The sequence below is a fragment of the Somniosus microcephalus genome, chromosome 8 (genome assembly GCF_052327205.1).
Source record: "Somniosus microcephalus isolate GS21.2 chromosome 8, FLI_Smic_1.0, whole genome shotgun sequence".
In the NCBI taxonomy this organism is placed as follows: domain Eukaryota; kingdom Metazoa; phylum Chordata; class Chondrichthyes; order Squaliformes; family Somniosidae; genus Somniosus; species Somniosus microcephalus.
In genome coordinates, this window is record NC_140994.1 from 43,157,942 (window position 1) to 43,184,719 (window position 26,778).

General features: G+C 41.7%; 1 protein-coding gene across 6 annotated transcripts in view; it reads right to left on the reverse strand.

Moving 5' to 3' along the window:
• Window positions 1-26,778, reverse strand: part of LOC147113489 (C-terminal-binding protein 2) — a 308,574-nt gene that overhangs the window by 186,964 nt on the left and 94,832 nt on the right. For 5 of the 6 annotated variants that reach the window (XM_085994638.1, XM_085994641.1, XM_085994642.1 and 2 more), the window contains 2 exons: window positions 13,822-13,990; window positions 4,617-4,694 (listed from right to left, as the gene is read on the reverse strand). In XM_085994638.1, the coding sequence (XP_085850764.1) occupies window positions 4,617-4,694; window positions 13,822-13,879 (136 nt within the window). In that variant the 5' untranslated portion in view covers window positions 13,880-13,990. The remainder of the gene's footprint in view (window positions 1-4,616; window positions 4,695-13,821; window positions 13,991-26,778) is intronic. The other variant, XM_085994644.1, reaches the window with a different exon arrangement.

Sequence of the window (26,778 nt, forward strand, 5' to 3'; positions counted from 1 at the left end):
TCTATCTAAACCCTTCATGATTTTAAACACCTCTATCAAATCTCCTGCTGGCCTTCTTTGTCCAAGGAGAACAACCCCAGCTTCTCTATCTATCCACGTAACTGTAATCCCTCATTCCTGGAACCATCGAGTAAATCTCTTCTGTACCCTCTCCAAAGCAGTCATGTCCTGGCAACCAGTTCATCCAGTCAGCTCATAAGAACAAGGCCATATAAGTTTTGGAAACATGGCTAACTACAAGCATATAGACTTTAATCTATTCAATAGAGTGGGCATAATATAAACTTGTCCAATTTCTAAGGAGTCAACTCCAAAGTTAACCTCATGAATTTATATCAATCTCAGATACTGATCTCAACTGTAAATTTATAATCAGCAAGTAGTTAATGCTGAATTACTGTGACATAACTGAACTGCCCTTGTAACATCTTTTATTTCATCGATCAATGAATCTATTAATTATTTGCATACTCAATGTTTTATTGCTGCTAAGATTTTAAGGTTAATAAATAATTGCTAGCTCATGATTTTGTTATCTAGCTTCTTTTATAACTGGCACAAAAGGGTTAATTCATTCACTCAGTAAGTACCTTGTGCAGATCCTGATGGGAGTTTCATAGTGTAAATGCTAATATAATCCAAGCAGGTTGATGTTAAACAGTTCAGAGAGCCAAGTTTAGGCATCATTAACTCCCTGGCATTGACTGGATGGTAAACCCCAGATGATTCCTTGACGAGTTGTTAATATGAAAGAATTAAGGATTTATCTGATGCCCTTGATGAATTATGCTTGTCAGGATTTTTACACACTCCCATGATGATCTTAGGTAGGGAATTCTAGGATTTTGAACAGCGGTGATGAAAGAATAGTCATAAATGTTCAACACAGTTTGGTGCATGACTTGCAGGTGTTGGTATTCCCATGATGTTCTCAAAGTTACTATTCACTAAAGAATTCCAGGCCTGAAAAATTACTACAACAGGAATTTTTTAGCAAAATTCTTGATGCAATGTGGGGTAGATTTTATAAATATCAGCTCCCTGTACAGATCTTCGCATGTTCTGAACATGACGCGAAACACCTCATGAATGGGAGAAGGCTTAAGATGGGTCTCTTTCTTGCTGAATCTTAAACCTTATCAATATTATGATCACTACTCCCAACGTGCTCACTTGCATTTAGCTCATCTACCTGACCTATTTCGTTATTCATAACCAGATCTAGCAATAAACTCTGCCCTTGCAGTCCAATTAACATACTGCTTGAGGAAGGAGTCCTTTACACAGTTGAGGAGTCCCATTCCTTTTTCTCCATTTACTCCCTCTCCATCTCAATTCATAAGTGAATAATTAAAATCTCCTTGGACAATAATTTTGTTATTCCTACTCATTTCTCTAATCTGCCTGCAGATTTCCTCTTCCATTTCCTTCCCACAATTTGGCGATCTGTAATGCACCCCTATTAATGTAAAAGCACTTTTTAAAATCTTGGGCTCCAACCATATTGACTCTGCATCCCTTCCTTGTCGACATCAACGATTCTCTCTTGTATCAATATTGCTACTCCACCTCCTGTCTTATCTTTTCTATCCCTCTTATATATATTATAACGCAATACATTTATTTTCCATCCTTGTCCTCGACAGTACCTCGTTTCTGCTCTGGTTCAGACCGGAACTCCCCCACCCAGGAGAGTGTTCTACACAGCACTTCCTCTCTCAGCGGTTAACATTTAAAGCAGGATATTTTCCTGGGCTGTATCCAAGTGCTTCGGATCGTATGAGCACAGCAAATATCGGAAAATTGGGCGGGCTGGAGTGCACAACTGTAGAGGAACCACCGATTACATTTACAGGCATGCACTCCAACTTGCCTAATCTTGCAATATGTGCTGTACCTGGGTGATCCATGGACACAGACCCAGGAAAATCTCCCCTTAAATGTTTGTGGGTGCAGGCCAAGAGCATTCACACTAACTTTCCATTTAAATTAACTCAAGTTAAGTTTCAAATCAGGCTTGTCACTGGACTGGAGTTATACCGCATGTGGTGTTAAATTCAAGGAGTGGAAGACTACCTGCTTCAGGAGTGCTCACACTGCTGCCCTTGGGACTGGACTCTGGAATTATATGCAACATTAGTGTTTCTGTAAAGCAGAAGCCATTTAGCAATGATACTAAAATTGCAATATAAATGCACACTATCTCCAAGTCATCCTCTTCAACCAGCCTCTTAGGCGGTTGATACGGTAAGGTTCTATTATACAATTATTTTGACATGGAAATGGAATAAGAGTATTCAAATGGATTTGTGGCTTCCTTTCCACCCAACATATTCAAGTGTCTTTTGTTGATCTTTTTGTTCATCACTATGACTCTTATCAGTGCCTTCAGGATGAAATCCATGTGGTTTTTAAATAAAATAATGTCTGTGGAACTTGATATAGTACAAGCTTCTTTGCTTTCACGCCTGAACACCCACCCATTGTCCAAATTCAACTTTAAACACAACAGATGAAATAAAATAGATTTTATATATAAAAAAATCCAATGCACTAATCTATTTGGGTTGTCATGCATACAGTTGTTGCAGAAAAAGCTTTAGTACTGTCACAAATAAAAGTCAAGAATATCTTGCCATTACCCAATAGTACGGCTGAGCTGTTGGGACTTTTGTTTCAGATGGTTAAAGCTTAATACTTCAGGCTTCACATAATCCAAAATTCAACTTTGAAGTTCGGATTAGAGCTCGGTTTCAACAATCTGATTTACTATAAATCTGAATTTCCATTCCTCACTCCTATGGGTTATGCAATTGCACTTCTTTAAGGTGTTACTTTGAAACATGTTCCATTTTTAAAAACTGCAATATACTTATTAAGTTGCTGACTTGACTATATATTCAATACCAATAATGAACAGATTTGAAAATATGCTGGAAAGTGTACAGGCAATATTGTTAATATTCACTACATCTATTTCAAACAAAACCTGTTTCTGGAAAAACAAAAAAGCAAAAAAGCTGCAGATGCTGGAAAATCTGAAACAAAAACACAAATGGAAAATGCTGGAAACACTCAGCAGTTCAGGCAGCATCTATGGAGAGAACAGATAAGTTAACATTTCAGATGCTGACTGACCTGCTCACTGACACCAGCATTTTGTGTTCATAGATATTTCTTGGTGCATTTGCGAGTACCTTTTTCAATACATTTCTACAAACAATGTCATTGTAATACACAAGAAGTAAGTCACTGCACAATTAGAAATATACTGCAAAACATTAGGACGTCTAATACATTTAACATTATTATATATCATGATATGCTATAATCTGCCAATATATGAATTATGCAATATACTACACTATTATATTTCTCTATAGTGTATGCAATAAATTTATTTCTTAAACATCATGGCTAATTTGCATATCCTCCTCTGTATGTCAGTTTTAATGACTCCATAAATGTGATGTTTGTAAATGTATTTTGAAGTTTTTTAATATAATGCACATGTGAAAGTATTGGCACTATTCTTAAATGTAGAGAGCACCCCACTGTCCACAAGTAAGGAATGGTCGGTTGGCACTAAGTTCAATGATCTTAAGGTTCAGCTGCATTGCAATGATTGTTACTGGAGAGTTACTGCAATCAAGTCTGTGTCCAAATGTGAGTTAGACTACCAGAGTCAAGCGTCTTTATATTGAACGCTAGAGTACAGGGAGTGATATCACAATCCATTTGACTCACAAATATTATAACATGCACCTTCACTAATGTAAGATTTCAACAAACATTTTCAAATATAAAAATATTTAAAATATCACAATAAATGAAGCATATTTCAAAATACAGAATTAGTATATATTCACAAAAATCTGCGTAAGAATATTTAGCAATTTATGCATCCTAAACTCATTAGTAATACAAATATATTGAAACTCTATTCCCCACAAGGTTACAGTCACTAGACTCTCGCTGTCTATTTTCCAAGAGTTCATTAAACTAATAATAAATCAAATTATAAAATTATCAGAGCTTTTTGATCATAAATGCAACATGTCCTGCTACCCCCTTTTCCTCCAAAACACAGGTCAATCTAAATTAAAACACAAATGTACAGTATGATCTGCAGGCTACACATCTCTATTTCACAGTGATAGCTACCATGGAATAACATTTCAACCAGAAGTACATTCCCACATTCCCTGAAGTCAGCTTTATTAGTTAACATCCCTCCCCTGGTCTGCAGCATCTCCAGTTAAACAGTGGAAAACTACAAATATTGACAACTTCATAATAACCATTAACATCTGTTGTAAAGGAGCAGCATCTCAGATTTAAAAACTGTGGTTTCTGAGGCCATTTTCCTTAAAAGCAGACATTCTAAGATCTAGATTTCTACCATGAATGGGGGAAAACATTTTTTTATGCAAGTTTCAGACATTTTGGAACAGTTTTTAAATGTAGATCTTTTTATTAAATTCATATTTTATTTTGAAAGCCTACGTGGTATATGTGTGATACACAATAACCGTGGGCTGCTCTCATTTCATAAAAAGGGATTTTTAAAAAATTCTTGCTTCTGACCTTCCTCAGTCTGAAATGTGAGTACGTACCTCTCCTCGCTGCTGCTTTGCCTGCCAGATTGCTGCGTTCCTCTGTAGGCCGCTGCTGGTTTCCCCACCAAGCCCCCGCTTTAAAAAATAACAAGAACATAAGGCTCCTACAGTTTGACAATATACATTTTTCATTGTAATTGGGGGCGAGGGATGGGGAAGTAGTTTTTTTTTTAAACTGTTGATTCTCTAGCTTGTTATATACAAACACGCATACACACACCTCTGTTATGCAGGAAGCTTGAATTTTGTTTTGAAATCATGCTATATTCTCACATGCTGCAGCTGTAACTTTAATAAAGCACCAACACTTTCTCTTAACTGATCTTCTCTATAGCACATTCAGACAGACACTCAGTTTGGGGTTGAGAGGATGTCACATAACAAGAATGTCAAAGCACATAATGGCAATTATAATTCATGTAACAAAGGCATGTTTATTCAAATGAAGAATTTTTAAAACAAATCATGTTTTAACATTTTATTTTTCTATCACAATTATTAAAAGTAGTTATTAAAAGCAGGTTAACAAAGCCATAAAAAGTACAAACAAAGCACTGGGGTTCATTTCCAGTGGAACAGCATTCAAAAGCAGAGAAGTTATGTTAAACTTATATGGAACCTTGGTTAGACCACACAGAGTACTGTGCACAGTTCTGGTCTCCATATTACAAAAAAGGATATAGAAGCACTGGAGAAAGGGCAAAAAAGATTTACACAGTTGATACCAGAACTGAGGGGGTACAACTATCAGTAAAGACTGAACAGGCTGGGACTCTTTTCTCTAGAAAAGAGAAGACTGAGAGGTGATCTGATAGAGGTCTTTAAAATTATGACGAGGTTTGATAGGGTAGACATAGAGAAGATGCTTCCACTTGTGGGGGAATGTAAGAAGTCACACAACACCAGGTTATAGTCCAACAGTTTTATTTGAAATCACAAGCTTTCGGAGCGCTGCTCCTTCGTCAGGTGAAGTGGAGAGATGCATAAAGACACAGCTTATATAGTCAGAGAATAATGCCAGATGATTACAGGTAATCTTTCTAACTGCCATTTATCACACCTCGGCAGAGAGATAATCACAGCGATCAAAGGTGTGAATGGTGTCCAAACAGGTTGGACTATAACCTGGTGTTGTGTGACTTCTTACATTTGTCCACCCCAGTCCAACTCCGGCATCTCCACATGAACTTGTGGGGGAGACCAGGACTAAGAGAATATATAAATATATAAGATGGTCACTACTAAATCTAGAAAGAATTTCCAGAGAAACTTCTTCACTTAGAGAGTGGTGAGAATGTGGAACTTGCTTACCACGTGGAGTGGTTGAGGCAAATAGCATAGATGCATTTAAGGGCAAGATAGATAAATACATGAGTGAGAAAGGAATAGAAGGATATGTTGATAGGGTGAGAAGTAAATAGAGTGGAAGGAGGCTTGTGTGGAGTATAAACACTGGCATAGAGTGACTGGGCCGAATGGCCTGTTTCGGTGCTGTAAATTCTATGTGCAATTGGTGCAAATAGAACATCCAATGTAGTACAGTGCTCAATTAGCCCAGTCCTGAGGAAAACCTTTACTAATAACCAGTTAACTCTCCATGCACATCTATGTGAAGCATGCTTATTGACACTATCTGTACAAGCTTGTGTTTGCAATCAGAACAAAATGTCTCAGGGACCCAACGGAAAAGCATTACACTCGTGAAATAGTATTTTTGTTTTCGTAACAGGAAAAGGCCATTAGGCCCATCCTTTTCTCAGAGATCAACCCCATCTGCACTCCTCAGCATAATCCCTTCTCTCTCCGCCTGTCTCTTGAACCCATTTATATTGTCGACTTCAGTGCCCTTCCCTGTTATACAACTCCACAGGAAAAAGCTCTGCCTAACTTTCCTTCTTACTTCTAACCTCCTAATATTTAGTTTATGTATCCTAGTATTGGAACCCTTCACCATTATGAACAATTTGCTTCCATCAATTTTGGCAACTCCTTTCAGAGAATAGATGAAAAAAGAACACATGACTGCCCTTCGGACCTCCCAAAGTACTTTACAGTCAATGGATTACTTTTGAAGTGCAGTCATGTTATTATGTAGACAAACCCATAGCCAGCTCACAGTTTTTTTTGCAGCATATCGTTTTTGCTCTTTCCTTACCTAACCTGCTCCCCCCAAAGTGATTGTCCAGGATAGCAATGGGGCAGCTGAGCTCATGGGCTGCGTTATGGACATTATCAATGAACCCGAGCACCACTCACAATAAGGTGAGTTTGAATACTGTTGAAAGTGCTCCCAGCCTGTTCCCCGTCCCAGTCGAAAACAGTGAAATTCACTGACAATAGAAGCATAGCTGTGAGTTTCCAATTTAAAACAGTTAAAAGTAACAAAGAAACCTGCAATTATATAGCTCCTTTCACGACCTCAGAACATCACAAAGTGCCTTTACAGCCACTGAATTACTTCTGAAATGTAGTCATTGCTGTTATGTAGGCAAAGTCCTCCCTTTCTTTGTTAATTTTCTCCCGAGTCCTCCATTCTCCTGGTAACACCTTTCTGAGGCAGTCTTAGAGGCACCAGGCACCCTCTCTTAACTCATTCCAAACGGCTGTTCTTCAAGTGCAAGTCTAGGATATGAGTGCCAGCAGGCTATTTTACTGCAGTAGGTATCACAGCCAAGCCCAATCCTGTTGTTGCTCAATATCCACAGGTGCACAGTTCTAGGAAGGACTAGGATTCAATTCCAGGACCTTCCTAGTCTGTATGGCACAGATAAACCACTGCATTGGCTCCTGGTCTGGCAACGCTTCCATTTCAAAAGTCTCATCCTTGTTTTCAAATCCCTCCATGGCCTCGCCTCTCTCAATCTCTAGAACCTCCTCCAGCCTTACAACCCACCGAGATCTCTGCGCTCCTCCAATTCGGGCCTCCAGTGTACCCCCAATTTTAATCGCTCCACCATTGGCAGCCATGTCTTCTGCTGCCTGGGCCCTAAACTCTGGAATTCCCTCCCTAAACTTCGCCGCCTCTCTATCCTCCTTTGTGAAGCTCCTTAGAACCTAACTCTTTGACCAAGCTTTTGGTCCCCTATCCTAATATCTCCTTACATGGTCCAGTGTCAAATTTTGTTTGGAAACGCTCCTGTGAAGCAACTTAGGATGCAGGAGGAAACTAGCATATCACCGATATTACAGAAACTAAAAGCATAGTTATCCACATACAAGCAAATGTGCTAGGGCACCAGGACACATTAAAAGAGCAATTACATTTTTGAAATAACTATACAAAAAATATTAAAATGACTGTAACATTCATTATATAGTGAACATCGTCAGGAGTTGAAAATTACAACTGCCTGACTGCCTATCCAGGATGGCAAAAATATAATAAAAATATAGTGGCTTATGATTACTTGTCTTTGGTCCCCCATATACCTGATTGACAGTAATCAGTTTAAAAAGGGAGTCCTTTATACCCACCAGTATACCTTACAATGAAACAGTGGCACAGAATTATGACTAACTTTAAAATCTTTTTTTATAAAGTATATTTGTTAAACTTTTCAAACTGTTTTTGAAACAATGAGTTCTGCTATTATAGGGTGAAATTGTTGGGAGAATTACATTGTGACTAGTGGGAGGGATATAAGTTAATGTACACAGCTAAAATGATGCAATTGCTTTAAATACCCTGGTTTGATGACTGTACCTCAATTCATGTTAATTCAGATCCATCACACTGATGGCCTTCCTAATTCTGGCTAATTGCACCTCCCCAGTGATGTCATCGACAACAAACATGCGAAACAGAATATTTTTAAAGAATAAAATCAGAGGAAAAGAACAAAAATTAAATGCAATAATAACTTTTTGAAACTGATTTTCAAAGAGTTAGCAACTCAAAGGCCTCTGTAATTAGTGGGACTCTAGCAGAGATCAAGGATTGGGTCTCTGCTGTGAAACGGTTCTCTGTGTCTATGCATCTGAGGTCAGTTCAGTTGCTTCCTGGACAGGTGCAATTTAATTGGGGCAACTGATTGCTTTAGCTCCTGATACCGACCCTACTAGCTGATGTCCCTTTCTCAAACAATATTCGCCTCTAATTTTCAACAAAGAATATTAGCACAGTGGAGAATACAGCTTAATCAGGCTTCAAATATAATCATGGGGTATAATAAAGCAGTTTTCTCAAAGCAAGTAATATGCAATAAGCATTCAACACACTTGAAGAAATACTTGCATTTATATAGCACCTTACCACAGCTCAGAAATCTCCTGAAACACATGTACAGGAAACTCTCTTTTAAGGCAGCTAAATATTCGGAAATCTCTCTTAACCGGCAAAATTCAGGAGTAGGTTCAGGTAAGTTTTACTATATATTAGTGGCCGTGTAACTGGGGTTCCTGGATCTGTGGCCGTGTAACCAGGGTTCCTGCACCTGTGGCCGTGCAACAGGGAGTCCTGGATCTGTGGCCGTGCAATCGGGACTCCTGCACAAGTGCCGTGTAACCGGGGCTCCTGCGCCTGTGGCCGTGTACGGGGCTTTCGTACCTTGGTAAGTATACCTCTCTGTAATCCGGACTTTTTGATCAACCGGCACCACGCCGGTCCCGTATAAAAAAGTTTCCTGTACAATGAATTACTTTGAAGTGTAGAGGCCAAACACAGCAAGATCCCAGAAACAGCAGTTAGATGAATGACCAGTTAGCCAGGACACAGGATCTTTAACATAAGCCTGAGCTAAAAGAGCAAGCAGATGGAATGTTGGTTCAATATCTCATCTAAAGGATATCACCTCTGGAAATGCAACATTCGCTTAATACTGCACTAGAATGTCTGCTTAAATTACGTGCTCAAGTTCTAGGGTGGGGCTTGAACCCATAACCTTCTGACTCAGAGGTGAGATTTAACAACTGAACTCAGCTGACACTTAAAGGTCCATTTTAACCCTATCTACCCGGCAGGAACCGGCAGTTAAAAATCACAGGGTGACTAACCCGCCGACGTCCCGCACCAATCTCACCGTCTTCTATTTTAATCTGCTCTTCTGAGCAGACGGCAAGGACACTGACCTGAATGACATCGTTGGGCCCCGGCTGGTAATTTAACTGTGGCCTGAATGGAGAAGCTGTTGCGACTTTCCCGCCAGGTGATGACAGTGGGAATAGGATCCAGGACCAGAAGAGGCCCAAACAGGCAAGAATGCTCCCCCAGGGCCCCACAAGAAAAGTTGAGGCCTTCCCCGCCCCGGGCTCCAACCTTCCCTCTCTCAATTCCCCCCAGAAATTCCCCTAGCTGCGGCTTTCCTTGTTGCCAGCCGATGACCTCCTGCCACCTGAAATTCCTCTCCCGCCAGCTAGCTGCCCGTTTGGACTAGTTGCATACAGATAAGGCCTGGGAGTTAAAATCGGCTGAACTGTGCGCTACCGAGGTCCGGGGGGGGGGGGGCGGGTGTGTGAAAGAGAGCTGGCACTCGTCCACCTCCCCCCACCCCACCCCTACTCCCAGTTAAAATCAAGGCTTCAAATGTAAATTGCACTGAATTTCTAAGTTTTACATTTGAAGTACAATACTTCTGCCCCATTTTTATATTTTAAACCTTGCTGCCTCTTCCCTTTAGAGTTGCTGAGCCACTCATCCAATATATAGAGAGAGCAGGTGGCCTAGTCCCAGATGCTACCTGATAGAAGGCGAGCGGCTTAAAGCCACTGAGGGAAGGGGGGGAGCGGTTCACCCTTTTCTTTGCCCTTTGTGTGACAAAACACCTTGACACCCGAGACTGGAAATTCAATAGGGAATTGCAGAGGACGAGGGGAAAGGAATGGGGTCAATGCTTTGCTACACCTTCATTGCTTGTGTATTTATGTTGCAGTGTAAGAAACTAATGCCTCCATCTGATTCGATTTTGTTGCCAGCTGCGTAAACAGACAGACAGACAGACAGAGGTGCTGCAGGTCCCTTTCTCCTTGGTTAAAGCTGCTCAACATGCTGAAGTGTGGTTCAGTGAACTGGTCCCCTTTAAGAGGAAACAACAAATTAAAGCATGCAGCTGGAAATAATCTCCAGTCGTAATCAAATCCACAACCGTGGAATTTTTACAGCCATTCTTGTTCCCTCATTCCAGTTATTCTCAAATCTGTAGCTATCAGATCTGATGAAAAACATCAGACAGAAAGGCAAATTTCAAAAAGCCCAATGTCTGCTTATTTGTTCTCTTTTAACTTTGCTTCAAAGCCACTTTTATAAAAGAACAAAGCATGATTACCCTCAAATGTGGATGTAACTTACTTTAACAAATTACGGGCAAAAAGGACTCTTAAGCTGCTTTAAATATATTTGATACAAAAGCAAAGAACAAATGAAAGACACGCCGTGGGAACGCTGCCTTTCTTTCACATCTTGCCGCACACCAGCATTGTTTTCCACCACAACAATCATTGGGACGGTCCCTTTGCCAAACTATAAATGAGCTGTGGCCGTAATGTATATAATATGATTAAATAGAACATGTTCATCATTTTGCCTTGGAATTCCATTCCCCTCCCCGCCCCCCCCCCTTCTAGTTCTCTCCTGAAGGCGTTGAATCATGTTAGGGTGCAATTTCGCAAGTGCCAGTTACCCGCCAGTACTTCACCCGAGTGCCCACCCTTCATTCCTGAACCCTAACGAGTGCTAACGGGTTACTTGGCCAGAGGGAGAGTCACAGCCAAGCCTGATCTACTCCTCATTCATTGTCCATAAAGTGCATTTTTGCCAGCAGGGGCCACTGCAGAACAATGGGAGCAGGAAGCCTGGCTGATTTCTCTGATTCCTGCCCTCGAGGCCTTGCAGCCAACTGTTCTGTGCCTACTGCCACCCCAGACAAAAACTGACCATCTCAGCAGAGAATGGGGACTGAAGCCAGGACCTTCTGGGTCTGTTTGGTGGTGCACCAACCCACTGAGCATTTCTTTTCATTCTGGACAAGAAGTCATACAGAAATGGATTAAAAATGACCTAAAACTTTTCAACCCCAAAAAAACAATCACAAATTCAACCTCAGGATCAGAGGCCCTGCTAAATCAAACACAAAAGGATGTAAATAGCGCATGAATCCAAAATGGCTTTGCATAAATCATGGTCAATTAATGCCAAAGACTTGCATCAAGTGCATTGTTGTAGTTGCATACTTAAGTGAAATGACTTAAGGGATTTTACTGTTAAGAGTCCAGACTTGCTCATAATACACAATCACTAACTGAACACTGGGAGATCTGTCTGCCACGATTAACTGGAAAAAGCTAACCACTATAGCAAATATCTTGATGGAGCAAACACTACTGGAGGCTGCTAAATTACTTCATAGGGGTATGAGTACAAAATGAAAGTGCTTTAGGAGACTAGATAATAACATTGCCCTAACAATGGGGGACACATATTTCTGTCCCAACCACTGGATGAGTACTCATGACCTCTCACTGATGGTTATTCAGAGGTAGAATTAATTTACACAAGTATATACATGTCTCTGGGCTATTGCTTGTCCTGATTAACTTTTACTTGTCTCAGATACAGTCGAAATAAGGTCAGATGCGGATGTACAAACACTTTCAGATCAGGCTGATTTTTTTTTGCCCTCTTTTGTCACAATTGAGCCACCTTCTAATATAATTATCAAGAATGTATAGGCTGTGAAATAACCTCAGGTTCGATAATATAATCTTGGAAGAGTTGGCCTAAAGACAGGCAGCTGTACAAATAAATCTGTCCAGATTCCAGGACACTCTTGTTCACCCATTCCCATAAGTTCCAATTGGAAAAAGTGGGTGTAATAGATGACCCACTGTAGGTAGAGTCTACAAGAAGTATTGTAATCTGTTATGACAAAACAACGGCCTAAGCATACAGAGGGTTCTGTAGACCATTTTATGTAGCTACTAAATATTGTTTATTGAAACTAGAAAGTGTATTTTTTATCTTACTAAACATGAATGGAGACTACTTGTTAAGTATAAATTCAGAAACCACTCCTCAAAGGATTGTCCTGTAATAGTGCATGCCATTACAAGAGGTGGGCAACTCCACCCTCTGTTCCACCCAGTGATAGATCTATTGGGCCATGTTGATTACTGTTACTGAACCAACAAAGGGGGGAAAACATTCTCTCAACTTTAACGGGGATGTAAAGCAGGCGAGACTGGGTCAGCCGCCCATTATACACTCCAGCTCGATTTACCTTTCCATTGACTTGGAAAGGAAAATCGGGGAGCGTATAACGGGCGGCCTATCTGCCATCACCCATTTTACACCCCCACCGGATGTTGAAAGTTCTGCCTATTTCTCTGTACAAGCACATCCACACCACCCCTCCCAATAAATAACACAAGAGTTAGAATGTAAAATCGCAATTCATTTTTAAAATAACAATTTCATTGTAGTTGAGTGTTTAACGAGCATGTGCAGGCGAATAAAAGTCACAGTTGTTACTTGAATTTTGTGGCTGTGGGCCTTCTTCAGTGTGGGGATAGGAAAGGTCCGTGAAGGCCAGCAAGTGGCTTCCTGTGCAGGTTGAGGTGGCTGTATTATGTTTACCGGGCACTATTATCACCTCATTTATATTACAGCACTGAAAGAACTTTCATTTATATAGCACCTTTTACACCCTCAGAAAGTCCCAAAGCATTGCACAGCCAATTATTTTGCAGTGTAATACATGTTGCTGTGTAGGGAAACACAGCAGCCAATTTTCACATTGCAAGATACCAAATGATAGGTTAATCTGATTTGGTCTTGCTGATTAAGGGAGGAATGTTGGCCAGGACACCAGGAAAACTCCCTGCTTTTCTTCGAATAGTGCCACGGGATCTTTTACGTTTGTCTGAACACAGACAGGGCTGTGATTTAACATCTCATCCAAAAGACTGTTCCTCCATCAATGCAGCACTCCCTCAGTACTGTGCTGAAGTGTCAGCCTAGTTTTTGTACTCAAGTCCCTGGAGTGAGGCCTGAACCCACAACTTTATGACTCAATTACCACTGAGCCAAGCTGACACTGCTATTATAGATGAAGCAAAATGCAACCTAAGATCTAGTCTAGGTTTTCATTTGTTCTTCCACCTACAGCTTAGCAAAGCTGCCAGCCCAGTTTAGCAAATCTAATGAGCTCGGGATTCTTCAATAATTACTTGCACTATTGCTGAAGACCAAATGACTGTACAATCTGCTTACCTTCACAAATTCGATCCAATCGTTGCCGCTTCACTTTGTGCTTGTCCATCAGAGACATCAGCGATGCTACTTAATGAATTCCTTTCAATATAACAAGCAAACAGCGTTTGAGGTGTTCACAATTCAGATGAATCCACAGGAGCTCAAGTGCATAACTCTAATCCAAATCCTGAAAGGAAATTTGAAGACACAAAAGTAGTCAGTGAAACTGGAACCACACGGACAATTAAAATAAAGCCTACACTAAGATGGTGAAAAACAACAAGAACTCTTAGAATGTTGCGCGACATCATGTTTTTGTTAGGATATCCCAACATCCCATAATAAAAATAGTAAATTAAATTTACAAATACACAGCAAAGCGTAACTTCAATCAAAAATCTTTTTGCCTTTGTGTTCTATTACTAAACACCATACAGGATGAGAAAATTTCTTGCTTTCTGATCAGCACAGAGAAGGCTTTTCTCTTGCTTATACAATGAAACATTTAGTGGGAAAGTGACCATGTGCAGCATTTCCAGTCATTTAAAGGTTAACCAACCTATTCAGTGTGCAACAAAGCCTTGTGCCTCACATACACAAAGCCAAGACTACAATAGTTCTCAGCTAGAACACTGGCTAAATCAAGGTCAGAAGCCTTCCTCATATCTTGTGACCTTTGCTGCGACCATAATAATTAGATGTCCATGAAACTCTGTGAGACCTTCATTAATAAGCAGTTCAACAGCTCAAGTAGATGCCCAAGAAACCGGGTTACCATTTGTACTCTCAGCCAATCCACCGCCATAGTAAACGGAGGTCAAGGGTTAAAATCTATGCTGATCTTGATGCAAAGCTAGAGGTAAATATGTAACTAAAACCCATACATGCTTTCCTTGTGATGCATTTATTAACCGTTCAAGTAATGCGCTGACACGTTACTGGAGTAGAACTCAGACTCAATTAAGCTGTGCTACATACCACTGCATATCATCGCATCCTGCTGTCACTACTGCAATTGTATGATGTAATCTCAGACCAATCACAATACAGAATGAGTCATTTGACTGATGGATATTCAAGCAATGCAATAACCTCCTTTGCTTGAGAGAGTATGAAGCTCATGTGTTGATTAAATACATTGTTCAGCCCAAGAAGGCCCAGGATAAATAGACACTATTGCTGTTATGATCTTGTGAGAACAAAGGTTAAGTTAGAACAAGCTCACTTAGATTAGTGCTGGAATTTGAAAGGCCATCCACAAGTATTTGTCATTATACATCATGTTTTTTCTTCCACTACAGTCTCAGAAGTGTTTATGTTGACTTTTATGAAGTAGTGACGTTAAATTCACTAAACCTCGGAAACAATTTGTGAGTGATCACAAGCAGTAGTAACACAAATTGTTGCAAGAAACCTACCTAATTCCCAATTTTCACAGTCCATGTTACTGCCATTATTTGAAAACACTTCAATGGTAAAAGAAATGGACTTAAAAGAAAAAGAAAATTGTGTTGGGTGTACGGCAAACACTGTAGTCAGCAATAATCAAAATTACCATCAGACTGGGGCCAGTGGAGCTGACTGAGAGACGGTGCTATATACAACTACCTAACATATGGCTTCAATTTTCTTTAGTTTAAGATAACAGGACGAAAAGAAACAATTTCTGGTAAAAAGCTGTTGTCACCACACTGAAACAATTTGCTCCAAGCTCTCAGGTCAATGCACACCATGTCGGCTGCTGGGGAAGATGGTGCCGCAGCATTGCATCTTTTACAATGTGGCTTTCACTGATTATTTTAGACTTTATCTACTTTTAAGCCGACACAGCATAATTGTTGTAAATACCTGTGGTGATATCATTTCACTATGAAATCACTGACCCTGCTTTTGCAAGTTCCAGCATTCACAAAATCAGTAAAGTATCAGTACTTGCAACATTCAGAAGACTCTACATTCAGGGGAATTAGATTTTCAATAGTATGGTGGGTGAGAAAAGCCAACAGATTTAAATAATTTGACCAATATATTTAGTAAGATCAAATTAGCATTGCCGTCCATTGACCAATTAAAGGTACAAAGACTTTAATAGCACAGAAGGAAGCCATTCACCCCATTGTGCCTTTGCCAGCTCTCAAAAGAGTTTTCCACTTCATGCAATTCTCCTGGCCTTGTTAAATTTAATTTTTCAAATATTTATCTACTTCCTTTTTAAAAGCAATTATGGAGTCTTCTTACACCACTGCTTCTGGTAACAACCCTGTGTGAAATAAATTCTTTTAACCTCTCTGCCTTTATTCTTTTGGCGATGATCTTAAATTTATACCCCTTAGTTACCAGCACACTAACCAGTGGAAATACTTTTTACCTTTATTGGATCTCCTCATAACCTTCTTTGTTTTAATTAAATATAACATTACTTGTAGATCACAATGTATGCAAAGACCCCATAGACATTGAAAATAAATGCAGTATCTCAGCTTTCTGTCAGTCTAATTACTAAGCCAGACAACCATATTTACTAATCCAAGACCAGTTTGCTGTTAGAGCTGATTGGATCATTATATGGTATTGTAATCCTGTAAGTACCTGAACTGCCGTATTAGTAACACAGCCAAAGGAAATGTCTCTTAACGCCCAAGATACTTGAAGGACTGTTAACGCGCTGGTGCACAGTATTAAACTGTATAACCAGCCAGGGAAATGTAGGACATACTCAATCATTGCACAGAACTTGTACTAGAACAGTTCCACTGATACTTAACATATAAAAATAACAGTATTCATTAACATGCTCTAGAAGACAGGCTACCTGATCATTCAGAATGTAGATTTATGTCAGGGGAAATAAAGTACATTTTAATAATTAAAGGATTTCTATTTATCTGCTGGAACAATTAAAGAGACTATCCTGTCCAAGTGCTTCCAGAAGAGGACAGTAATATAATTTGAGCTCTTGAATTGCTATGCCTTTTTAATGCCGAAGATTACAGAGCTGAAGTGGAGAAATGCATAGAACCTGGCTCCTTTTCTGCAGTTGTTCTGAATGAAGTCGGTTTATTTCTATCATATTCTGCACATAAAAAAGAAAGCTATTTTTCATCCCAAAGCATGCAGCTGATTTTTACGTCAGCCATGTGAAGGATTGAGTGGCACAATGTGTTGCAAACTAAATTGTCCCTTCTGCTCTGAAAACATTGTTCAAATCCCATCCGGAAGGAAGGGATCAAAGACAGACTTTACAGTCTACTCCTGATAATTCCGTTATTTTATAACAACAACAACCACAACTTGTATTTATATAGCACCTTTAACATAGTAAAACATCCCAAAGCGCTTCACAGGAGTATTTCAAACAAAAAATTTGACAGCGAGCCACATAAGGAGAAATTAGGACAGGTGACCAAAAGCTTGGTCGAAGAGGTAGGCTTTAAGGAGCATCTTAAAAGGAGGAAAGAGAGGTGGAGAGTTGGAGAGGTTTAGGCAGGGAATTCCAGAGCTTAGGGCCTAGGCAACAGAAGGCACGGCCACCAATGGTTGCGCGATTATAATCAGGGATGCTCAAGAGGACAGAATTAGGGGAGCGCAAATATCTCAGGGGGGTTGTGGGGCTGAAGGAGGTTACAGAGATAGGATCTGCTCATCAGAGCTGAATGTTGGACAAGCAGCCTGACAATTTAGAGGCCATGGAGGGATTTGCAAACAAGGATGAGAGTTTTGAAATCGAGGCGCTGTTTAACCGGGAGCCAATGTAGATCAGCAAGCACAGGGGAGATGGGCGAACGGGACTTGGTGCGAGTTAGGACACAGGCAGCCGAGTTTTGGATGACCTCTAATTTATGTAGGGTGGAATGTGGGAGGCCAGCCAGCAGTGCACTGGAATAGTCAAATCTAGAGGTAACAAAGGCATGGATGAGGGTTTCTGCAGCAGATGAGCTGAGGCAAGGGCAGAGACGGGCGATATTACGGAGGTGGAAGTAGGCGGTCTTTGTTATGCTGCGGATATGTGGTCGGAAGCTCATTTCAGGGTCAAATATGACACCAAGGTTGCGAACAGTGTGGTTCAGCCTCAGACAGATGTTAGGGAGAGGGATGGAGTCAGTGGCTAGGGAATGGAGTTTGTGGCGGGGACCGAAAACAATGGCTTCGGAGTTCCCTAAATTTAATTGGAGCAAATTTCTGCTCATCAGAACTGTATGTCGGACAAGCAGTCTGACAATTTAGAGACCCTGGAGGGGTCGAGAGAAGAGGTAGTGAGTTAGAGTTGGTTGTCGTCAGTGTACATGTGGAAATTGACGCTGTGTTTTCGGATGATGTCGCCAAGTGGCAACATGTAGATGAGAAATAGGAGGAGGCCAAGGATAGATCCTTGGGGGACACCAGAGGTAACGATGTGGGAGCGGGAAGAGAAGCCATTGCAGGCGATTCTCTGGCTACGATTAGATAGATAAGAATGGAACCAGGCGAATGCAGCCCCACCCAGCTGGACAACGGTGGAGAGGCGATGGAGAAGGATAGAGTGGTCAACCGGAAAGGGAGGTTGGAGATGGGGTGGTAGTTTGCAAGGACGGAGGGGTCAAAGGTTGTTTTTTGAGGAGAGGGGTGATGGCGGCAGATTTGAGGGAGAGGGGGACAGTACCTGAGGAGAACTGTTAACAATGTCAGCTAACATGGGAGCCAGAAAAGGAAGTTGGGTGGTCAGCAGTTTGGTGGGAATAGGGTCGAGGGAGCAGGAAACGGGTCTCATGAACAAGATGAGCGCAGAGAGGTCATGAGGGGAGATTGGAGAGAAACTGGAGAAAGATGAGAGTTCAGGGCTAGGGCAGGGGGAACCTGAGAGGAAGTTTGGCCCAGTGAGCTAGGGGAAGGAAGGGAAGTGGCAGAGGCAGCTGAACGGATGGTCTCAATCTTAGAGACAAAGAAGTCCATGAGTTCCTCACACTTGTTATCGGAGGCGAGGGTGGAGGAGACAGGGGAGAGAGGTCTAATAAGACGGTTAGCAGTAGAGAATAGGAGCCTGGGTTTATCTTTGCATTCCAGAATGATTCTGGAATAGTGAGCAATTTTTGCAGACGAGAGCAGGGCCCGCTAGTGCTTTATGTGGTCCAGCCAGATCTGGCGGTGAATGGCTAAACCAGTTGTCCGCCATATCCGTTCAAGTCTGCGTCCCTTGGACTTAAGGGAGCAAAGATGAGAGCCGTACCAGGGGGCGCAGCCAGGGTGAGAGAGGGTAATTATTTTAGTAGGGTCTAGGGCATCAAAGGTGGTGGTGAGGGTGTGGTTGAGCAGATCGGTAGCTGCAGAAATGTCATGGTGAATGGCGGGCCAGAGGCTGGACAGCTAGGATTTCATAAGTGCAGTTGAGAGAGAGTTGGGAAAGACATTTTTTCCAGGGACGGGCACAGAAGGAAATAGGGTTGGTGGGGGGGGGGGGGCGGGCGGGTGTGGAAGGGGGATGTGGGTGGAGAGCGATACAAGGAAATGGTCAGAGATGGCCTTATCTGCAATTGTCACGATTGGAAGTAGCGAGGCCACGAGAGATGGCAAGGTCGAGGGGGTGGCCGTGAATATGGGTCGGGGAGTTTACATGGAGGGAGAGATTAAGGGAGGATAGGTGGCTAGTGAACTCAGAGGAGAGAGAGCATGATGAATTGAGATGGAGGTTGAAATCACCGAGGATGAGAAGTCGTTCAGTGCAGAGGCTGTGGGAGGAGAACAGTGAAGATATCTCAGTAATAACATTTTTATGGTACTTGGGTGGGTGATAGAGAACAAGAATTTTAAATGAGAGGTGGGGGGATGGAATAAGGTGAGATGCTCAAAGGAGGAAAACTGCCAGAGGAATAGCGGGACAGACCAAGGTGTGCTTTGGTGATGGGAGCCACACCGCCACCGCAGCGGTCTGAGTGATGGAAGATATAGCCAGGTGGGGAGGCTTTGTTAAGGGTAAGGTGTCATCACCCCTCAACCAAGTTTCCGTCAGGGCCATGATGTCGATGCAATCATCCACAATAAGCTCATGGATGACAAGGGCCTTGTTCGCAAGTGAACAGACATTTTGGAGGGAGATGCGGAGAGGGTCAGTGATGGCTGACCCACTGCCAGAGTCCACAGGGTCAGCGCTGGGGGCGATGAGTTGAACGGGGAGGAGATTGGCAAGATTTGCCCCTAGTGGGCGCGCTGGGCGGGAAGGTCGGTGAGCGAGTAGGATGGGACAGTTGGGGTTGCTGCTCGTAAGGATGCAGCGACGAGTGCCTCAATGGGCCCTTCGTAGGATGCCAAGAGAGGCACAGGGGGAAGCTGTAGGATTATCTAAGAGGGAGTCAAGCCTGGGATGGCAGCAGGAGAGTAGGAAGGTCGAAGAGTAATGAAGGATTGGGGTACGGATTTGGGAGGGCAGTGTATCCGAGAGAGGAGAGATGAAAGGGGGCATGACAACAGGAGAGTGCGGTCAGGGAGGGATAGCGAGGAAAGGAAAAGAGGGGGAAAAAGTGGAATGGCTCAGGTCTCGAGCGGTAGTATACACTAAAAATACGAATTATCCAGTTATTTTGAATTAAGCAATATAAATAATATAGAAAAGTAGGAATTTAATGCGTTAAATTATCAGATCATTTGAACTAAGTGACTTTGAATTAATAGCAGACTGCATGTGGTTCTTTTAATTCAGATTCTGTCAGTCTTCTGTCAAGTTTGCTCATGGTGTTTCTCCAGTTTTGACTTGCAGACCCAGTTTGGGGTATAAAGGCCAGGAGCTGGCTTACAGATACCAGGGTCCCAGAACCCAAGTCAGGAGAGAAAAACAGTTAACGTCTCCTCTCTCAGACAAAGTCAATGCATTTCAAAACAAATTTCAGGATGATCTGCCATTTTCTCCTGTTCAACAGTTTGCCATTGATACCTACTGACGTATCTCAATTTTTCTGGAGCACTCTTGACACAGTGGGGTCAATTTGAAGGGCAGGAAATGTGTTGTTGTGAAAAACTTTGCTATGGTGATAGCGAAATGTCTTGAAATATGTAAAGGATTTGCTGCTGACTTTGAGAGAACCAAAGCAGTGGCCCCTTTAGGATACTTTTAATAAAGATTGCTTTGATTTAAAGCCAACTTACTTCTCCTCTGTCACAGCGTCAATGAATCATCAACCCCGCCCCCCATAATTATTAGACATCATTTTTCTTTCAACGCACAGACACTTAGCAATTTAATTTCCTCTTGGTGTTGTGAATTCTTTTTAGTGCACCTGCAGGTACGCACTACTTTACTCACTGCTTTCTTGGAGGTCGGATGTGCTGCAACTTAGCAATTTGTAGTAACAATGCAGTCACTCATTAACCATCATAACAGGAATGCAACTGGTATAAATAGCGCACAGTGCATTAATTCAACGCTGGAATGTGCAAATGTGGGCGCTCATGGAGGGAGCAAGGGGATCCGCAAAAGCCTGCTTCACAAAAGAGGCCCTTTAGATTACTGTAGATGGCACGAGGGAACAGCAAAATGCTTTCCACAGGGTTGAAAAAGCAATCCACTAATAAACAAGGGTTCTCAGCAGGTGTGGGATGCCATTGTGTGGAGGGTGTGTACAGTGTGCCACATAAAATGATGTGTGAAAGGTGGTGTCATATTTGAAGAGAAATACCAAAGTAAGCAAATGGGATCACTCCTACTGCTATATATGGGTATGCCTCAATTATCTGGGGAGTCCAAACTAAGGGCTGTGGGCCATTTATAACCATTGAGCTCGGGGGAGCTGGCCCACGGAGCACACATCTCATTCAATTTGAGCTTTTATTTATTACTCACTGGATTTTACGGTTTAAGTTTTATAGGCCTCGAGCTTTGGGAGAGATTAGATAAACCCTAAATCAGGACATGAGAATCTTATTATCCACAGCTTGAGGTATATGCAAAATAATGGGAGTATTGATTTAAACTTTCTATATGGCCCACAAGGATCCATAGTATGCACTTGTGCCCTACAAACACAAAAGCTTGGGATACTTCTGTCCTATGTGATAAACTATTAGAAAGGGAGGTTGTGGGCAAGGTTTAAATGTGGAGGATTCCTGGGAGATTTTCTGAGGACCTGCTTGCGATTCTGCTGGCTGTGTACCTCTGAGCTGCTGACCAAGATGTTCCCAGTTGTGCACAAAGAGAAGGTGCCCTATTCCAGTTATGGCCTGCATGTTTTGGAGTACTCCTACAGTTACTTACTTAGAGGCCTGTTCTGCTAAGGGGCTGTTAATGACTTCAGAGCTTGCCATCCCTTCCTGTGCTTCTGCGCACATGCCAGTGTAGGAGGCCGAGTCCCAATGACAGCCATTGGTCTCTACGACCAGAGGCCATTGCTCTATGAGGTCTCTGGATTGCTCCTTTGTGGCTTTGCTGAATGCATTTCCAAGCGTCTCAAAATCAATCTTTACACACCTTGCACTGCGGATCTCAGCACTCAGTGGGAGCTTTCATGAACAGATGCTCCAGTTCGGTTTGCTACCTGCATGCCCGAGGTCTTCCCTGCAGAAGCTACTGACGTTGCTTATTGCTCAATGACAGTCTGCAGCACAGAGAACTCTTGTTGCATGACGGTGCATAACTGGATGGTAGGATCCACAATTCAAGCCAGATTCAGCTTGCATCATTTCACGCAATGAAGCAATGACTTGTTCAGCAGTTCACGCTCATGGAGTATCCTCCATTTCACTGGTCAAAATTACAAAGCAAATCAGCAGGGCCCCTGCCAGGCTGGACCTCACTCAGCAACACCGCTTCTCCCCATTTTCACCCTTGACCAGTGAGTCCTGAATACAGTGTACTTTGGCCCATGACCAGTAACTCCTGATGACTGTGAACTTCGACCTGGGCAAGGATTCAAAACATACCCAGTGAAATCAGACATTTAAGGTGTTAACCCCGAGATTACTCTACGTGGGTAGAAAAACTATATTATCGCAGCCCTGATATGCCAAAAGCACATGTTTTCTGTACAAAAGTAAGTAGCCAACTGGAATTCTGTATTTGTTGCGAAATGCAGAAGTGCTGCTGCAGCCTTTTCTCCAATAAGGGAGAAAAAGGAATGAAATAAGCTGTAAACATAGTTGAACAATATAGCTGTATGTATTTCAATCAATTTGCATGCTGCAAAATAACATCAATGCTATTATAAGCCTTCTATTTGGTTGAGCATCGGATTAATATTCTGATTTCTGAGTGTTCCTACACAACACACATCAGCAGTGCTGGACTTGTTGGTAAACTCACTGCCGGTTCACAAGTGATAAATTGTATTGGAAGTCCAATTTCCTGGTGTTCATTCAGTACAAAAGCCGTATTTCCCCCCTCAGTCTTATTACCAATTGAAAGATTCCCTCCATTCAGTACATTACACAATGATAAGACATAAAATCTGACCGGGAAAGACAAAAGCTTTCAGAACTGCAGGGCGAGAACATTTGCATGTACTTTTAGATAAAGAAGTAATTAGTACTTGAGGAGATAAAGGTCGTTTGAGTTAAAATGTTTTATTTTAGGCACAAGATAATAATCTGGAGACCTGGTAATTGCATAATAATTCTCATATCCCCACTGTACAGTTGATGTTTTCTCAGTAGATCATGTTCAAGACTCTCTTAATGACACTTCACACATTCTTATAAATAAAGATCTCATAAATGCTCTGCGCTTAGCAAACTCACAGGATTTTATTGGAATCTATAACCTTGTTTTTTTTTTAAAGAGTAGTTTCAAAATGTCCTTTAAAAGAAAATCTGTTGTCTGTTTTAAATTACTCTGTAATGACTGGGTCTTTTACACACAAAAACTCTGTGCTACGGTCAGCCTGGGTGATATATGTGAAAGAGGGAGTGGTTGTACTTTCAACTCTGGCACCTGGGTTCAAACTCAATCCAGATGAAACTCTGCCTCCATCCATCTCTCTCCCTCTCTTTCTGACAGCTGTTAGGAGTCTTAAGTGGTAATGAGTTTAATGAATTCTGGCAGTATCCAGTACAATGAGATTTTAGCACTAATTCACTGGTGTCGAGATAGAAAGGACAGCAGAATGGAAATGTCTTGCTGGTGCTGCAGACGGTGCTCATTGGATTTCTGTATGAATTCGTAGACTGATGTCTTTCACACGATTTACACTTCGTCTGACCCAAGAAGCCTTCGTTCTTTAATTGCCTGTAAAGGGGAAAAAGTTGCCCTTCACGTTATTTGTTTATACTGTTACTATTTATTTTTACTGAAAGATATTTAGACAGGATACTGCAGTTAAGCTTGAGAGCTTACTTACAATGGGTTCCTGCCAACATAATTATTTAATTAGTGTATATTACTAAATGTAAAATCAATAAAACTTAAAGGGGAACTCCACTTATTTTATCAAAACTATTGATTGCTTTCCACGTGAGAATCAGAATGGCACCTTGCAATGCAGTGGGGTCCAGGAGTGAGAGGCAGGAAAGTGCAAAAATTAGTTTTAAAAAAATGTATGTAATAGATTTTGTTTTAAGGTTTCATGTATGAGGGATGGGTGGGGAAGAGAAAGAGACACGCACAAAAGTAAAGCTTTCTTTTAGTGCTTTACAGGGCCGATTTTACACCATGCATTGTTTTTTCTTCTGCTTCCTTAGTTAATGCTTCAGAACCTGAGAGAAGCCAGACTGTAAAAAAAAAAGTAATTAGAAACCAAGTGTACACACAGCCAGGAGAGGTCGTGGGAGGCAGCCGGCAATGGAGGCGTGCACTTGTATAATGACCCCCCCAACACCAAGTTGCTTCAGGGACCAGACCTAATTTGCGGACCTTTCTGTCGCACTCCTGACGGAGTGACATGGGGAGAGTGCCGGAAGGGTCACGGATTTTTGACTCTTAAGGCAGTGTTCTCATTCACACCGGCAATCGTAAAATTCTGTACATAAACGTGGCGTATTTGAGTGCATCGAAAATAGTGTCCACCATAACCATCACAATAATGTGTTTCGGATTGCATTCAGAGGGCATTTTTTCAAAATGGGTCTTGCTGGATGTCGGCATTAGCAAATATGACTGGCTTACACTGTAACTGCCGATGGCTGCACTAGACCCATGCTTCAGGAACTGGCCACACAAACAGCCCACTGATACCAATATAAAAGCAGCTAAATACCTGTAGTGGGACAATCACACCCCTAAATGGCCTCTACATGAAGGAACATCTGGCTACTAATTTCTGTCTAGACACTCATGATTGTAATACCCCTTTCCTACATCAAAGAGGGGGTTTCTACACTTGCCTGTATAAATGCCCTGAAGCTTGTGAACAATTGCTCATTTGAGACCATTTCCACAAAATGTCTGGGCTATTTGTTGGGCCTAAACTAATTTATTTCTCAGTTTATTACAATAGTTTTCCTACCAGACGTCAGATCAGTGCCTTATACTCCTTATTTAGAACTACTCTCTTATAATAGTACTGGCTCCAACTTAGTGCAACTGTGTCCTCGACTCGGGGCTCTTCAATAACTGTTTTCAATCTGCCCAATAGCCAAGCTCCCATTCCAACCATTGAGACAAGCTCAGGGTCTGTTGAGCTGGAACTGTAACCCTGCAATATCCATGCATTAGCCAGTTAAATTTGTTTTATATTCTGGGGCCAGTTTATTCATTTCAGTTTTATCGGATCAATAAATACCTTGCTGATAACACAATGCCAGTCCTTAATGTCTGCATGAAAACACACCAAAACACACTTTATAAGACAAATGAATAGTCAAACCAATTCACCATCGGGGCTACAATTTAGCTTTATCTAGGTGGACCAGCAGTTTACAACCTCACGTACCCAACCTTGTTCCTTTACTTCCCTTGGGCAAGCAGACTACTCCTAATATAGTTCTGATGAAAGGTCACACCCAAAACCAGTATAGTCACTAAGATTTCAGTAAAGTGTAGGTTTGTGATTAAAAAATTTTTTTTTTTTTTTTTTTTTTTACTGTATCCACTTGAATTGTGAAAATTACTGAGCGATACAATAAGAAGTGGCTTTTATACCAGTGCTTGTTCAGATCTGATCCATGAGCTAGCACCCCCCCCCGACCCCCGGCAGTTACTCCACTAAAACTGACTCCTTTACCCCAATGGCAGGCTAGCAGGCCTACAAAAAAAACTGTCTCTGCCATACTACCACTGGGATCAACAACAACAACTTGTATTTATATAGCGCCTTTAACATAGTAAAACGGCCCAAGGCGCTGCACAGGAGTATTATAAGACAAAAAATCTGACACAGCCACATGAGGAGAAATTAGGGCAGATGACCAAAAGCTTGGTCGAAGAGGTAGCGTCTTAAAGGAGGAAAGAGAGGTAGAGAGGCAGAGAGGTTTAGGGAGGGAATTCCAGAGCTTAGGGACGAGGCAACAGAAGGCACGGCCACCAACGGTTGAGCGATTATAATCAGGGATGCTCAAGAGGGCAGAATTAGAGGAGCGCAGATATCTCGGGGTGTTATGGGGCTGGAGGTATAACAGTGTGCCCACCATCAGCTGACTCATGGATGCTGCTCTCCAAGAGTCTGAATTAAAGCAAGGCCAATATAAAAGATTAGGTGAGGTACTGGTGATGACAGATCTTTTGCTGGTGGGGGTGTTGGTAGCAGCAATTTGAGGTGATGGACTAAGAGTATCACACAAAAACGGGTATTGTTATAATGCTAAGATGTATTGGCTAAAGTGTGATTTTTCCTATAGTATGTTGATAGCAATATACTGAATAAACCCAGTGACAATTCTGAAATGTTAACCTTTCTTTTCAGATACTGATTGACCTGCTGTACAGCATTCTCTGTTTTTATTGCAGATTTTCGAGCATGCTCGTTTTTTTCCCCCTTTCAACTGTTAAAATAGAACTGGGGAGTTCGAAGGAACAGAACCAAAAGTCATGGTATTCGCCAGTTCATTCCCCCCCAGATAGGTTGTAATTTTCTTGCAGCTCCA